The sequence below is a fragment of the Macaca nemestrina genome, chromosome 1 (genome assembly GCF_043159975.1).
Source record: "Macaca nemestrina isolate mMacNem1 chromosome 1, mMacNem.hap1, whole genome shotgun sequence".
NCBI lineage: Eukaryota > Metazoa > Chordata > Mammalia > Primates > Cercopithecidae > Macaca > Macaca nemestrina.
The window spans coordinates 146,916,716-146,932,157 of NC_092125.1; the positions used below are offsets into that span (position 1 = coordinate 146,916,716).

General features: G+C 34.3%; 1 protein-coding gene and 1 long non-coding RNA gene across 5 annotated transcripts in view; one reads left to right on the forward strand and one right to left on the reverse strand.

Moving 5' to 3' along the window:
- Positions 1 to 13,142, forward strand: part of LOC105482786 (uncharacterized) — a 54,582-nt gene extending 41,440 nt beyond the window's left edge. Inside the window, exon 7 of the long non-coding RNA XR_011616898.1 lies at positions 12,908 to 13,142. This is a non-coding gene — a long non-coding RNA (uncharacterized lncRNA). The remainder of the gene's footprint in view (positions 1 to 12,907) is intronic.
- The window catches only part of LOC105482787 (SH3 domain containing GRB2 like, endophilin B1), a 44,466-nt gene that overhangs the window by 25,301 nt on the left and 3,723 nt on the right, over positions 1 to 15,442 (reverse strand). For all 4 annotated transcript variants that reach the window (XM_011743127.2, XM_011743126.2, XM_071085040.1 and 1 more), the window contains exons 2-4: positions 7,782 to 7,923; positions 4,028 to 4,156; positions 972 to 1,105 (exon numbers count right to left, since the gene is read on the reverse strand). In XM_011743127.2, the coding sequence (XP_011741429.1) occupies positions 972 to 1,105; positions 4,028 to 4,156; positions 7,782 to 7,923 (405 nt within the window). The remainder of the gene's footprint in view (positions 1 to 971; positions 1,106 to 4,027; positions 4,157 to 7,781; positions 7,924 to 15,442) is intronic.

Consider the following 15,442-nt stretch of genomic DNA (forward strand, 5'->3'; position numbering starts at 1 on the left):
TATAATATGTAAGTTTATTATAATTCAGTTTGCTTTAATCTTAAGATTCCATACGTCAAATTTCATTGCACTAAGCTAACTTTTATTTTATTTTATTTTATATTTTATTTTACATTTTTTGAGATGGAGTCTTAGTCTGTCCCCCAGGGTGGAGTGCAGAGGCGCGATCTTGGCTCACTGCAACCTCTGCCTCCAGGGTTCAAGCGATTCTCCTGCCTCAGCCTCTCGAGTAGCTGGAATTACAGGCACCTGCCACCACGTCTGGCTAATTTTTTCGTATTTTTAGTAGAGATGGGGTTTCACCATGTTGGCCAGGCTGGTTTCGAACTCCTGACCTCAAGTGATCCACCCACCTAGGCCTCCCAAAGTACTAGGATTACAAGCGTGAGCCATCGCACCCGGCTGCTAATATCTTTTAAATCATACTTTAACTTCGTAGTTCTTCTGTCTCAGGCCAAATACTTATTTATACAGAAACAAATCCATTGTGAACATATAGAAAGTTTCTATAATATTCAATAATATATTGTAATAAGAAATTTGTAAATTAAAGTTTGAAGTATTTATAATAGCAGCTTTGTAAAAATCTTAGAAAATTTTCATTCTCTATCTCTAAGAAAATAAGTTAAAATCCTAAAAAATGAAGAGCTACATGGTATACTATGGTGATATTTTAGACCGTATTTTCATCATCATTCCAGGAACCTCTCTGTAGATTTTAGTGTTGGTAATGAATGAAAAGGGATAAAGGCATCTCAGTAACATTGTAGGACACACAAATGGAGTAAATGTATCAGTAGTCCTTTATTTTGGTTTAATTTTGTGTTCTGGTGAACATGTACCGACCTGGATTATTTAATTTTGTAATCCACTACATCTACACAGTCATGAAGAGGCCAAATTATTCATTAAAAAGTATAAATATACATCTAAATGCTTTTACTAAATAAAGCGGACACTTTTCAACTCACAGCAATTGTTTTGTAATCTCCTTCTATAAAGTTTCTTAAAGGAGTAAGAAAATTTAAGGCTGACGTTTGAATCAGTTCTCTGTCTGCTGTTCCAATTCTTTTTTGGGTTTCTCCACATTTAATAAGGGCATTACCTGCAAAGGAAAAACATTTTTAAAAAATCGCTGTCTGGTAATATCAGAAAATAAAATCATGTAAGATAAATCAGCAATTTGGTTTGTTTAAAAGTTAGCTGTCACTTGTAAGTAAAATCAAATAGAATTAACTGTAATTAAGGTAGTTTTATTTCAAAAGTAAATTTAAGAGTATAAGTGTCTAAATGAAGGAGACAAAGATAAACTTCCTATTGTAGTATAGGTAATTGTACCAATTCTACCAATGGGACTAAAGAAGGCAGATATACCCCAAAATATTTATGGTCACAGCTCAAATAGTGTAGTCGGCCCTCTATATCTATGGGTTCTGCATCCATGGGTTCAACCAACCACAGATCAAAAATATTCAGGGGGGAAAAAAAAAAAAAGGATGGCTGAGGAGCCAGGCACAGTGGTGGCATGTGCTTGTAGTCCCAGCTACTTCGAAGCTGAGGTAGGAGGATCGTTTGAGCCCAGAAGTTTAAGGCCAGCCTGGCCAACACAGCGGGGCCTGTCACTATTTAAAAATAAATATATAAAAAATAAAAAAAAGATGGTTGCCTCTGTACTGAACATGTACAGACTTTTCTCCCTTGTCATTATTCCCTAAAAAAATACAGCATAACAACTATTTATACAGCATTTACATTCAGATGATTTAAAGTACAAGGGAGGATGTGCATAGGTTATATGCAAACACTATGCCATTTTATATAAGACACCGGAGTATCCATGGATTTTGGTATCCTCAGGGTGGGGGGCCTGGATCCAATCCCCCATGGATACCGAGGGGTGACTATGGTTATACTTATAAAAGAATAATGCTTCCAATAGATCAAGTCACAATTTGTCCTCTGTTTCTACATCCTTGTAGTTATCATCTCAAGTGTCTATAAATAATAGTGCATACTGGTATCTTAAGTTAAAAAAAAATCCATGCTTTTGCAATACATATACTCTGATACTTAAATAGGGTAAGTACAGTAGAAAAGTAGAGGTAGAAAGTAGAGTAGAAAGAAAGGAGACCCCAAGATCAGAGTTCCATTCTTAGTTCTACTTTGAATAAGCTTTAGCTCCGAGGTTCTTAATCCCTTCATTTTAGAATAAGCTTGGATCTGACTGATAAGGAAGGTAATACGGATAGTAGTTAAGAGCTCCCTCACTGGATACAAATAGATCTTCACTTGAATTACTATACTAGCTGTGACTGTGGATTAATTATTAACTTCTCCAAACCTGTTTCCTTGTCTTTAAAATGAAAGTAATCTATCTTAAAAGCAGGATATAAATGAAAATTTACTTAATATGTAAATATATATACTATATAATGCTTAGCCCATGCCTGCGATACTCAATTTTTAGTTATTAATTACTAATAAGGTAATAGGTTCACAAAGTCCAATTCTGATAACCAGAGTACATTCACTAGAATTACTAGAGGTGCAAACAGATTAAGCAGATTTAAAAGGGAAGAAAATCTAGAAGCCTTTACTAATGTTCATGCTCTGCTAAAACCTTCTTCAGTCTGGTGAAGGAAGGGGCTGCTGGGTCTCTTTCACATAACTTTACAATCCCAGCATCTAACTGAGCCTGGCACAAGCAGGCAATAAAACATCTGTTTAATGTGTAACGTATTTCTAAAAATTAACAGTTAAAATTCAGAAATAATTTTATTTTGAAGTTCTAAGCATTTTCAGACTTAAAAATTAGATTTTGAAGAACACAATGTAGAAGTTTCAAAGTTGTGTATCTAAAAAAGCCTGTCAATGGATTAGTGGCATTCAACAATATTTAGGTTACTTCTTTCTGATATAAAGATAACTACTAAAGTTTAAAATTCATTTAATCTTAGAATGTATAAACTATTCTGTAAATCAGAACTATGTGTAGAAATTAATTTAATCTACCTACCATTTCATACCCAAAGACCATTATCTTGCAGATGTATAAAGAGAATTATTATTAGACATAAACAACAGGAAAAGAAGCTACCGAAAATCTCATGTTATGAGAAAATCAGATCAGAGTGACAATAAAGATGTGTAACTTTGAGCTTCAGGGCTATACATTTAAAGTCTGTACAGCAACTAATAGAGCTAGTGTAACTAAACCATGCATGGCTATAGAAAAGTTGAAATACATAAGAGAAAAATAGAAATGAAATGTAATCCAAACATCCAGAGATAACAATAGTTAGTATTTTTTGGTTACTGACATTATTGCAAAATTATAGCAAAAGCACTGATTAATTCAAGCATTATGTGCCAAGTACCTTTAACATAAAATAAGCCCTAAGAAAGTTTTTTCAAAAAATGAAGAGACATATGCAAACAATAAGTGCAATATCATAAGTATTACAACATAGGTATTGTAAGATCACTGGGAGAATAAGTGAAGAATTCATTTAACTTTTTAGAACTAAAAAAGATGTGAATTCTCTGAATAACTAAATATATGCTTAAATATATTAAATAATAAATTTAACTGTATACATTTGCCTATATTTCTCACTTCATCGAAAATTTTTAACAAATTTGAAGTTAAAACCAGTTCTACTGCTTTTTTTTTGAGACGGAGTCTCTCTGTGTCGCCCAGGCTGGAGTGCAGAGGCTCGATCTCGGCTCACTGCAAGCTCCGCCTCCCAGGTTCACGCCATTTTCCTGCCTCAGCCTCCTAAGTAGCTGGGTCTACAGGCGTCTGCCACCACGCCCGGCTAATTTTTTGTTATTTTTAGTAGAGACAGGGTTTCACTGTGTTAGCCAGGATGGTCTCAATCTCCAGACCTCGTGATCTGCCTGCCTTGGCAACCCAAAGTGCTGGGATTACAGGCGTGAGCCACGCACCCGGCCTACTAATATGTTAATGACATCTCTATCTAAACATAAAGATATCCTTTAACAGAACTTTTTGCTTTTTACTTACCATAAGCTGTTCCTGGGCCAAACTCAGTCCCTGCATCAATCATATATTGTCCCAGAAGTTCTGGGTTGTTAATACGACTTGGAGCTTTTCTATCCAGTTTCTCATAAACAAATTCTTCTATCCTGGCATCTAGGAGAAAGGTTAAAATTACCAACGATTTCTAAAAGCAAAACTAATTAGAAGATTGTTTTGTTCCCCTATCAGCAGCCATTTATCATCTCCTAAATATAAAGTTAGCATTCATTCCAGCACATATCTTAATAAATATGTATTTTAAATTTTATGTTAGACTATTATATAACTAATAAATTATATTTTAGAAATTTGATAAAATATCTTGGCACAAAAGCATTTTAAAATAAAATAATTATTTGAGTATTCTACAAGATTTTAAGTTCCAGAAAAGGACTGATTCATTCACTTAATATTTATTGAAGGTGTCTTTGCCCTGTTTGTAGCATTTTAACTCTAATTTTTACTCTGAATGTATGTTCATAATTTCAAAATCAGGATTTCTGGCTAGGAAAATACAGATATAAAGTACCTGGAAGAACCAAAGACTTACATCTGACAGTTTTAGCATGAGCATTTGCTCTCTCTTTTTCTTGCCTAGAGTCTAAATATAGACACAGGTACTTAAGGAATAGAACAATCCAGGCGTGGAATAGTCTACAGACAGATCAGCAATATGATGCCTTGGCTTTAGTTTATGTTTAAAGTACACAAGTCTGAGCATGCATTCACTCAAAATATTTCACCATTAAAAATAAGTTTAAAATACAAAAGGTTAAATGCAATAACAGAACATTAGAACACATGGAAAGGGGGAAAAAATAAAAGCTGAATAAACACTTGGTTAGCAAAATGCTTAAGACCAAAGACATTAACATTTACAATGCTGTCCAACCTAGAGGTATTTCAGGAACAAATGAGAAAATGGCTTAAGTTTCCAGAAACTGATTAAGTATAAATCGAAGCTAAGTCAAATAGGTTCCTTCTAAGTACCTCACATAGATTCCTATGCATGTGGAAGTTTCACACAGTGCACTGAAAATTTCAAAAATGAGCTGAACCAGTAACAGAACACTTCAGGAGTTGGTAAAAGGCTTAGTTATAATACCTAAAATAGAGTATGGCAATAATTCTTGCTTTTGTGGTAGCTTCTAGTACAAAATCAGAAGTTTTAAAGCACAAATATCTCTAAATAGTTAAAACCAAAAAGAGCTTTTTAAAACATAACCATTTAGAAGATACTAGTTAAATTTCAGAACTTCATTTTGGCCCGGTGTGGTGGTTCACACCTGTAATTCTAGCACTTTGGGAGGCTGAGGCAGACGGATTGCCTGAGGTCAGGAGTTTGGGACCAGCGTGGCTGACATGGTGAAACGCTGTCTCTACTAAAAAAAAAAAAAAAATTAGCCAGGCATGGTAGCGCATGCCTGTAATCCCGGCTACTCAGGAAGCTGAGGCAGGACAATCACTTGAACCTAGGAGACGCATCTTGCAGTGAGCAGAGACTGTGCCACTGCACTCCAGCCTGGGTGAGTGAGACTCTGTCTCAAAAAAAAAAAAAAAAAAAAAAAAAAAAAAAGTTTTGTGTTTTGACTCTGATTCTTAATTTTGACTGCTTTTCCACCTATCTGGTCAAAAGTTTAAAACGGAATCTTATGTTGACTTCGTTCAGTTAATAAAATATTTGGTATATTAATAAATATTTAATTTCAATAGGTTACAATAAAATCTTAAAACATGCAGGCAATTGTGCTACAATGTAATATATATTTCTGCATAACATATTTTTGAAAAACCCATTTCCAGATCATCATACATTGAAAACAACACAGGAATTACAAGAAAAGGAGAGCTGGGTTTGGCCACTCAAAACCTGTGTAACTTAATAACCAGAGCATTGGCTGGGCATGGTGGCTCACACCTGTAATCCCAGGCTTTGGGAGGCTGAGGTGGGCAGATCACCTGAGGTCGGAAGTTCGAGACCAGCCTGGCCAACATGGAGAAACCTTGTCTCTACTAAAAATACAAAAATTAGCTGGGTATGGTGGTGGACACCTGTAATCCCAGCGACCCTCAGGAGGCAGAGGCAGGAGAATTGTTTGAACCCAGGAGGCAGAGGTTGCAGTGAGCCAAGATCGCACCACTGCGCTCCAGCCTGGGTGACAAAGCAAGACTCTGTCTCAAACAAAACAAAACAAAACAAAAAACCTAGAGCACAAACAAAAAACAAAAACAATTCTTACTACTACTTCCTGGCACAAAACAGGGGCGGGAGGGAATTGTATTTTATTTCCCTGTTTACCAATTGTGAATGAGCTTATTTGCCAATCAGAAAAATATGTTTAGAACAAGAGGAAAAATGTCCATTACTTTTGATAAAAGTGCCAGAGTATAGAATTTAAATGGCCTTAAATGAATAAAAAATATTACATGGTGTCCAAGGACATTAGGACTCACTCAAAGTGCAAAAAGCTTATTTTGTTTGTTTATTTCCAACTTTTATTTTAGATTCAAGGGGTACACATGCAGGTTTGTTACCTGGGTATATTGAATGATGCGGAAGTTTGGGGTACACATGAACCTGTTACCCAGGTACTGAGCACAGAACTTAACAGTTAAGTTTTTCAACCAAAAGGCATATTTAAAAAGTCACTACCATTTAACTAAAATGATAGAGGACTGCTAGTATTTGTATAGTGCTTGGAGTTTAAGTTAGTATCTAAAAGCAAGCATATGTCATATCACAACATGATCCCAAATATTGGGGAAAAAAAGAAGGAAAGCATACATTGTACCTTTGTTCTTCAGTTTTGATATGCAAAGCTCACAGTGAAAAGACTGGATGTTGATAGGTTCTAGTCCAATTTCCACTTCTAATTAGCTATGCTGCCTTGGACAAGATACTAACTCATGAGTTTCATTCACTAAAAAATTATTGTGCACCTTAACTGCAATGTTATTGAGTTGACTAATCTGAAAATGTAGTAGTAGTTTGAATCAAACGAAGTAATTTACGTGAAAATGTAAAACTTAAACATAGGCTGGGCACAGGGGCTTACGCCTGTCATCCCAGCACTTTGGGAGGCAGGTGGATCACGAGGTCAGGAGTTCAAGACTAGCCTGGCCAACATGGTGAAATCCCATTTCTACTAAAGATACAAAAAAAAAAAAAAATTAGCTGGGCGCGGTGGCATATGCCTGTAATCCCAGCTACTTGGGACTCTGAGGCAGGAGAATTGCTTGAACCTGGGAGGTGGAGGTTGCACTGAGCCAAGATCGTGTCATTGCACTCTAACATGGGCGACAGGGCGAGACTCTGTCTCAAAAAAAAAAAAAAAAACAAAAAACCACACACGAAAACTTAAACAGAAAAAATGGTACCTAGTTAAGCATCTATATAACTTTGTCTTAATTATCTAGGGACAATTCTTCCCTAGATGAAAAAGGAAAACATATTTATATACACACCTCCTCATAAATCTTAAAATTCAAAGTCACTGCCTAAAAGTGAGATTTTTTATAAGGATTCTATAAAAGACTGAAAAAATGTCATTTTAAAATTTGTTAGGTACGTAACTGTTTATATCACTTCCTCTTCACAAAAGCACACACAAAAAACCCCACAGACCCTGAAGCTACAATAAAAAAATCCTATGTTTTCAGATGGCCATTAAAACTTTTTTTTTAACATTAAAAAACCCACTAATAGTACTTAAGGTACACAAGAGGTAGAGTTTCTTACTTGGATTTGGCTGCAATAACACTTCAGTTTGTTTCATTATTTTTTCTGTCCATATTTTGGTACATTCAGCTTTGCTAAGGAGGTTCTCTAAGTGAGCATCCAATTCTGTCTTCTCAGCCTGGCCAAGCTTTTCTTCTGTGAACTGTTATTGGTTGTAAAACAAAAATTAAATATACTGCAAATAAATTTTAGGGAACCATATCAATAAGTAAAAAGCAAATTCAAAGCTAAACAATCCTAAACATACAAATAATCATACTCCAGCTTTGTAAGCCACTGCTTATGAATACTTTTTTTGCTCCTATGTAATTTATCCATACCTCTTTTGTGGATGACCTTACCTTACAGTCATCACATACCCTTAGTTCTGCTAAAATGTATGGTATGAATTCTATAGAAAACCTAAGTGTACTTCTTGGTATATAAAGCGTGTAACTATTTCAACTACCTATTCTAGGTAGACTACGATTAATGGTAAGGAGTAAGAGCTTTGAGTCAGTTGGATCTGAATTCAAATCTTAACATCGTTGCTTGCTGTGTGACCTGAGCAATGTATTGAATATTTTTTCTTTAGTACCCTCTATTACAAAAGAGAGACAATACATATTTTATAGTGTTTGGGGGATTAAGTGTGATTGTGTATGCAAATCACTTTGGTGCCTTGTAATTACTAAGTTTTAAAAGAGCTGTTAATGTTTATTGTAGTTTATGTCTTATTAGCTCTTTAATAACACCTAGTTAGATAGTTTCCCAGAACATACCATAAAACCTGTCATTTATAAAGCTGCTGAGGATATGTTCCAGCAATTTATTTATAGACTAACTTTTGGAACATATCCTATTCATACTATGAAGACATCTTTTAACCATAAAATGTGGTTAAACATACTCAACAATCACTTTTTATTATTGAATATACTGGTATTTGAGAAAAGGTAGCATTGCCTATACAATAATAAAGAAGTAAAAGCATTCTGTGTAGATCTAGAGCCTTCTGGATACTTTTAATTAAACATTAGAGGTGATGACTCAAGCTGTTTATCATGCATTATTTTCCCCTAGAATATGTGGCTTTCTCCCATCTTAACACAGGTATATCACTAGCACTAATTCTGTGCTCAGTAATGACTCACTTATGGCTGACAAAAGTGTTCACCTTGCCTTTTTCTCCTTTTGTTTCTTAAAAATCTCTTTTGCTACTCTATTTTCTGAGTTTTATTGTTTCTTTCAGTATCTTTCTTCTTGGTTTAATACTTTCAGGTTATTATCAGCACCTTGAGCTGAAGGGTCCTCTAGAATTCTATTCTTAGACTTCTGGTTACAATCTCCACTGAGGCTCCCTCTTTAGGGGCTAGAAATAACAGCTTAAATAGCTTTTGTAAAGCCTTGGGTCTTATTGAGAATGGTCTATAGCCAGCCCCTGACCCAGTGGGTGGAACCAAATATAACAGTTCCAAAGCTACTGCCTAAGCCCATAAACTTGCAGTGTAGCTGGAGGATTGGGCACTGAGCAAAAGCAAACCCTGATCCCAAGGTCAGCTGGATAAACTATGCAACCTTATTCTTAGGAGAGAACCCTGTAGTCTTTACAGATCCCTGGAGATTCTAAGCAACAGACCTCCTACTAGACTTTTACGTGTTCAAAGTCTACCACCAATGGCTAGATAAAATAACTCCCAGATACAGCGACCAATAGGAAGGGAAGAAAGGGAATACCTTTCACTCAGGTGAACATCACCTATAAAGAATGATCTAAAAAAAATTATTTAGCACCTTAAAAATTGAAACTGCATGCATAAATTTCCCTTTAATAAGCAAGTTTATCCACTTGTTTGTTCATTTTGTTTATTCCTTCAACAAATACTTCAACTTACTAAGCACCTACATATGTTCTAGGCACTCTTGTAAATACATGGGTTTCAGCAGCCAACAAAACAGACAAGGTTTCTGTTCTTAGGAAGCTTACATTTTAACAGCAAAGGCAGACAATAGATAAATAAGGATATAAAGACACGAAGACAGTAAAGAGGACCAACATGGTTGGTTTTATTGTTTCTGAATGACATAAAAAATCCAAGTACAGAAAAAGAATTCATTCTTCAGGGAGAGCAGGAGAATCATGGAAGGCTTTAGTGGGGGAGGGATGGGCAACTTGGGCCTAGACAGGGGAGCAAGAGTTTGAGAAGTGTGAGATGGGGGTAGTTAGAGAAACAGTATCTCTGAGTAGGTAACAAACGACCTGTGACTGAATGATATGAACCACGTTAAGATCCAAGGAAAGAGTGTATAGTCCTGATGATTTATCTTCCAGTTGCACAACTTCTTTAAGCTCATTTGCATCATCCTCACACATATTAAATATTAATTTATCTGTAGAAATCCTTAACTTACAGTTAATAACCAATAATAAATTAATAGAAAAATCAACACATCAATAATTTAAAAGCAGTACTTATGGTCAGGAGCAGGGGCCCCCGCCTGTAATCCCAGCACTTTGGGAGCCTGAGGCGGGCAGATCACTTGAGCTCAGGAGTTCTAGACCAGCCTAGGCAACATGGCAAAACCATGTCTCTACAAAAAAATACAAAAAATTAGCCAGGCATGGTGGTGCACACCTGTAGTCCCAGCTGCACTCCACTGCACTCCATTCTGGGTGACAGAGCAAGATCCTATCTCTAATTAATAAGTTAATAATAAAATAAATAAATATAAAATAAAATAGTCACTGAATTTATCTGATACAAACTGGGGTTCAGGGCAAGTTTTCTCCTGACAGTATTTCAGAAAAATCAGCAATTAGAAAGTTAATTATTTGGAAAATAAAACATTTCAATCTTCAGATGAAAAGGACTGTTTGCTTAATTATTTAATATTTTCTTTGTGACTCTCATGATACTGCCTCCCAGGTGTCTCATTAAATAAATATTCTTTTAGTGAAAAACAGTATGAAAGTATAACAGAGCAAAGATGGGTATTTGCACGAAGTGATTTATTTGTATGAGTCTGAGGAAGAAAGAAAATATGTAAACTGATAAAGATTCTACAAACATATACAATTAGTAGGTTTTTTCTTCTTCTTTTTTTTAACTATCCTAGTTCAGAAGATATATGGAACCCTTACACATGAGTGAGATAGTCTGATTACAGAAAACCTGTTTGGAAAATAGCAGTACTGTGGGAAGGGTCACATGACAATGTTTCTACGTTTCACATTTCAGCACATTATATATAGTCTTATTTTCTAATATCTTTTTTTAATGTTTTATTTTTTCAACAAGACCATTTACATCTTTCTTATACTTCTGTGTCAAGGCGTAGTGTATGTTCAAAAATTCCATTAACTAAGCTGTGCATTCTACATCAAATACTAGAAAGAATCTTAAAATATAGGTAAGAATAATTGTAGAGATTAATAAATTGAGGCTCAGGGTGATTAAACACTTTGTCCAAGGTGTCAGCGTTGGGATTCAGTGTCACATCTGTTTGAGTCATAGTCTTATCATACTATACTACCCTTCCAGTAAATACTTGCTGATTTCCAAAATTAGTATTTTCTATTCTTATTACTATTATCCAATCATATTCTGTGCTTCCTTTCTCCTATGTCTGTTCACATCACTCTGGACAGCTTTCTCCTCCAGATCAGTTCTGCTTCCTACAAGATATTCAATAATTACTCACCAAAATTAAAAGTAAATTAAATCCTATCATGAATGAATAAAGCGGAGGAAGACACAAAATAAGGACATTGCTAATTCTATCACATTTTAAAATTGAAATTATAAATTTAAATCTTATTACTTAAATATATAATTGTAAAATACATGATATTCCCCACAATTTTATCATTGTGGAAGCAAAAGGATTTTTCCATAATTAGAAGTACACTGTATTAAGATAACAAATACAATATTTAATACATTTTCTCTAAAGCATTGTAAATAATGCATCTACTACAGACATTATGAGTTATCTCAACTAAATTAATATTTAAACTACTAATCAAAAATATTTATGGCTTATATATATTTTCTTCTACTGCAAGATGATCAGCATATGATGTGCTTCTTGCCCTCAAGGATTTTATGATCTACTAGAATACTGCCTTGACACAAAACAAAATTACAGTAATGGTACTCTTTTCAGAAGGGCAAAAGACCTATTATTTCTTTTAAAAAAAGATCCTAAGTTACTAAAAAATTGTAAATTAACCCATAAAAATTTTAGTTTGCAACATCTCAAGTTCAAAATCATTACTAATTTTGTAATCTCTTGATAATAGGTATTAATCAGAAACTAGTTGATTTTAAGCATATCTTTTAATGAATAGATGGCAGTATAGTTTAATAATTAAGAACTTTTGTGTAAACAACCTAAAATAAAAGGCAAACTGTAAACAAGTCATCTTCTTAATAAGTTATTAAACTCAATGTTTTCTAAAATATAATTTGATACATAATTTTTTCATATTTCATTTGTAATACAGCAAAGTGACATAAGAACAGAAAGTTTAATCACCTCTCTTTTATATATTTTCTCTAAATATTGCTTTGCAGAAAGAATTGTCTTTGAGTTGGCTACATTATACCAGGCACTGTAATCCTTCTTTTACTACAGGATAGGCACATATACCCACATTATTAAATAAGGAGCCTGGATTCCAAACTCTACTTTTAGGGGAAAAAAAAAAAAACAACACTGCAAGTAAAATAGGTGTGATCAAAGACATCTATTTAACGCAAACTCTAATCACCAGTATTACTAAAGAGTAATATTCTAAAAGAAATTTAAATTTCTTGGAAAATATGTAACTCAGACTCTGAATAATGTATTAGTAAACTGCAAAGTGGATCTTTCTCCATTGGTTCTCAATTTTGGCTGTTCTTTAGAATTACTTGAGACAGCCTTAGAAAACACTGATGTCTGGTCTGATCCAACCCCTAAGATTCTAATTTAATTGGACTGGGGTGCAGCTCATATATTGGCATTTACAAAGATTCCCCAAGTATTTTAAGTGCAGCCAAGACTGAGAACCGCTGTTCTAAACTCATTCATAATTATTTAAATATGTATCACTTGATTTAGTGCATGTTGCATTACTTTACTTTCTTCTTTTGCCCATTTAGGAATGTCAGCTGTTATTACTGCTACTTCACTGTGCTGGAGTTTTGCTTCAAATACATTATCTGTGTCGAGGTTCTTTCAGTAAGTTGGTCTCCAAAGAACATTAAAGAAATTGACTTAGGTGTTTGAACATTTTAAATATAGTAGCAAAGCAACTAGGAGTACATCAATTGGGTGCGGTTAAGACTTTAGGATTAATTTGTAGCTCTGTCATTACTTTAAAAACACTTTCAAGAAAGGCCGGGTGTGGTGGCTCATGCCTGTAATCCCTGCACTTTGGGAGGCCAAGGCAGGTGGATCACCTGAGGTCAGGAGTTCGAGACCAGCCTGGCCAACATGGTGAAACCCCGTCTCTACTAAAAATACAAAATTGAGCTGGGCATGGTGGCATATGCCTGTAATCCCAGCTACTAGGGGGGCTGAGGCAGGAGGATCACTTGAACCTGGTAAGTGGAGGTTGCAGTGAGCCAAGATCATGCCACTGCACTCCAGCCTGGGCAGTAAGGTGAGACTGTCGCAAAAAAAAAAAAAAAAAAAAAAAAAGTATTTATAGATTTTCTAATTACCTTACTCATGTAGTACATAAGTGTGAATTTTAACATCAGGTTAACAAACTATCTTCTATCTACTTAACTAAAATAATGCAAATAGCACCAAAGGATATGAAAACAGTTTTAAGTAACACTAAACATGCAAAGTTTTTATGTAACAAGAAAATGTATGGATTTCGAATGTGACATATTTTATTTATTAGAATTTAAGAAACATGGTGAAGTTGTCACAGTGTGAATTCTATAAAAGAAATAGGATTTCAGAAGCGCTTGACAGAGTTATTTGGCCAAGCTGGAACTCCAGCGATGGTCTGACAGGAGCTAGTTAATGGCAACATCATATTCATCTTTACATCCTTAGCTTAGACACACCATGACACTTGCCGAAATAAATGGGAGATCAAGGCCAAGGTTAAAACTATATTTTAAAAACTATATTCCTTAGAAAATAGGTGGTGTTCATGAAATTCACAGCATGACTTTAATAATCAGTTTAGAGGAAGTGTTAGAAAATTTAAAATGAACTCCCTAAGTAATTTGATTTGAAAAATTCTTTTTAGAAAGTCTATGCCCTTATTTTAATGATGGTGAGCAAAGTTTTGCTTCAGTAAGAATTCTGAATTAAAAACACATCTCTTGTTCCTTTATCCACTTGAAAGATTTATCAAATAAAGAGTTATTCACAAAATGGCTATTTACTACAAAGAATATTTATGACAAATTTGAGATTATTACTATGAAGTCTTTGAGGGCAGGAACAGGGTCTCATTCAGCTTTGTATCTTTCAACACCAAGCACCTAGGAGGTACTCAATTTAAATACAGGTTGAATGGTTTATTATTTTATACTGGTATTAGTTAATTTCAAGGTCAGCAAACACAATGTTAGAAAATTCTAATAAAGATACTGTTATTTAACATGCTTATTGTTGCCCTTCAAAGATTAAACTTCACATATGGATAGTAATTTGCCTGGCTAAAATGACATAAAAGTTAAAATGAACCATGTTAGATGTTGTGAGAGGGGAATAAGAAACAGAGTTGATGCCTTAGCACATACAAACTTATTAATGATGTGAAAGAGTAACAGAATTTTAGAGTTCCAAGAGATCTAACACAATAGTTCATTAGAAGAAAAGTGCCACCTATTCATTCGGAATTGAAAATGATTCAGGATTTCACAGCAAGCTCTTGTGGTCTAAGAAGCCTTATTAGCTGAGATGGATTTAAAGCTATATCTTCAAAAAAGTTTCTGTATTTTACTTTTATTTTTTAATTTTTTTTTTACTCTCTCCATTTTGGAGATGAATAAAGTTGTATCTTAAGGAAAGGAAAGAATAAGCAGACAGGACACTTAAGAGGAGTTTAACTATATGAACAAAAGCCTAAAATAAGTACAAGATATTTTGGAAATTAAAAAATAATTTGGAATGCAGTGTTTATATAAGTGAGAGAAAGAACCAGATTGTAAGGGAGTATTTAATGCTCGACTAAGAAGTTTGGACTAAAAAGATGGATTCTAAGAACAAATGGCATTTAAAACTCTAGTAAAATAACAATTAAGCAAGGGTGAATTACCTGATACTTTTGTATTTTACCATCTTGAGGTACTTAAAAAGAAGCACCCAAATGGGCTAGTTAAGAATAAACATTCCTACTCATTTATACATTCTAGTTTAACATTCTTTTTAAAGTACCAAGGCTTAAAAACAAATTTTAAAAGGAGGGAAGTGGAACGGTGATGGGACTCATCTATGTGCTTTACTAGTTTGATCTGACCTTTTTTTAAAACAAGAAACATGTTTAATTTTTAACTTAGGAATTTTTAAGTAAAATGGAAAACAATGTATGGCATTGGCCAACCAAAGATTGGCATATTCCTTAGGGTACAATTTGATTTGAATGAAAATTATTATTTATAAACATGAACGTTTAATTCTCTACTATTCTTACTGCTTATAAAGAGATACTGGCATAGCTCTTAAGC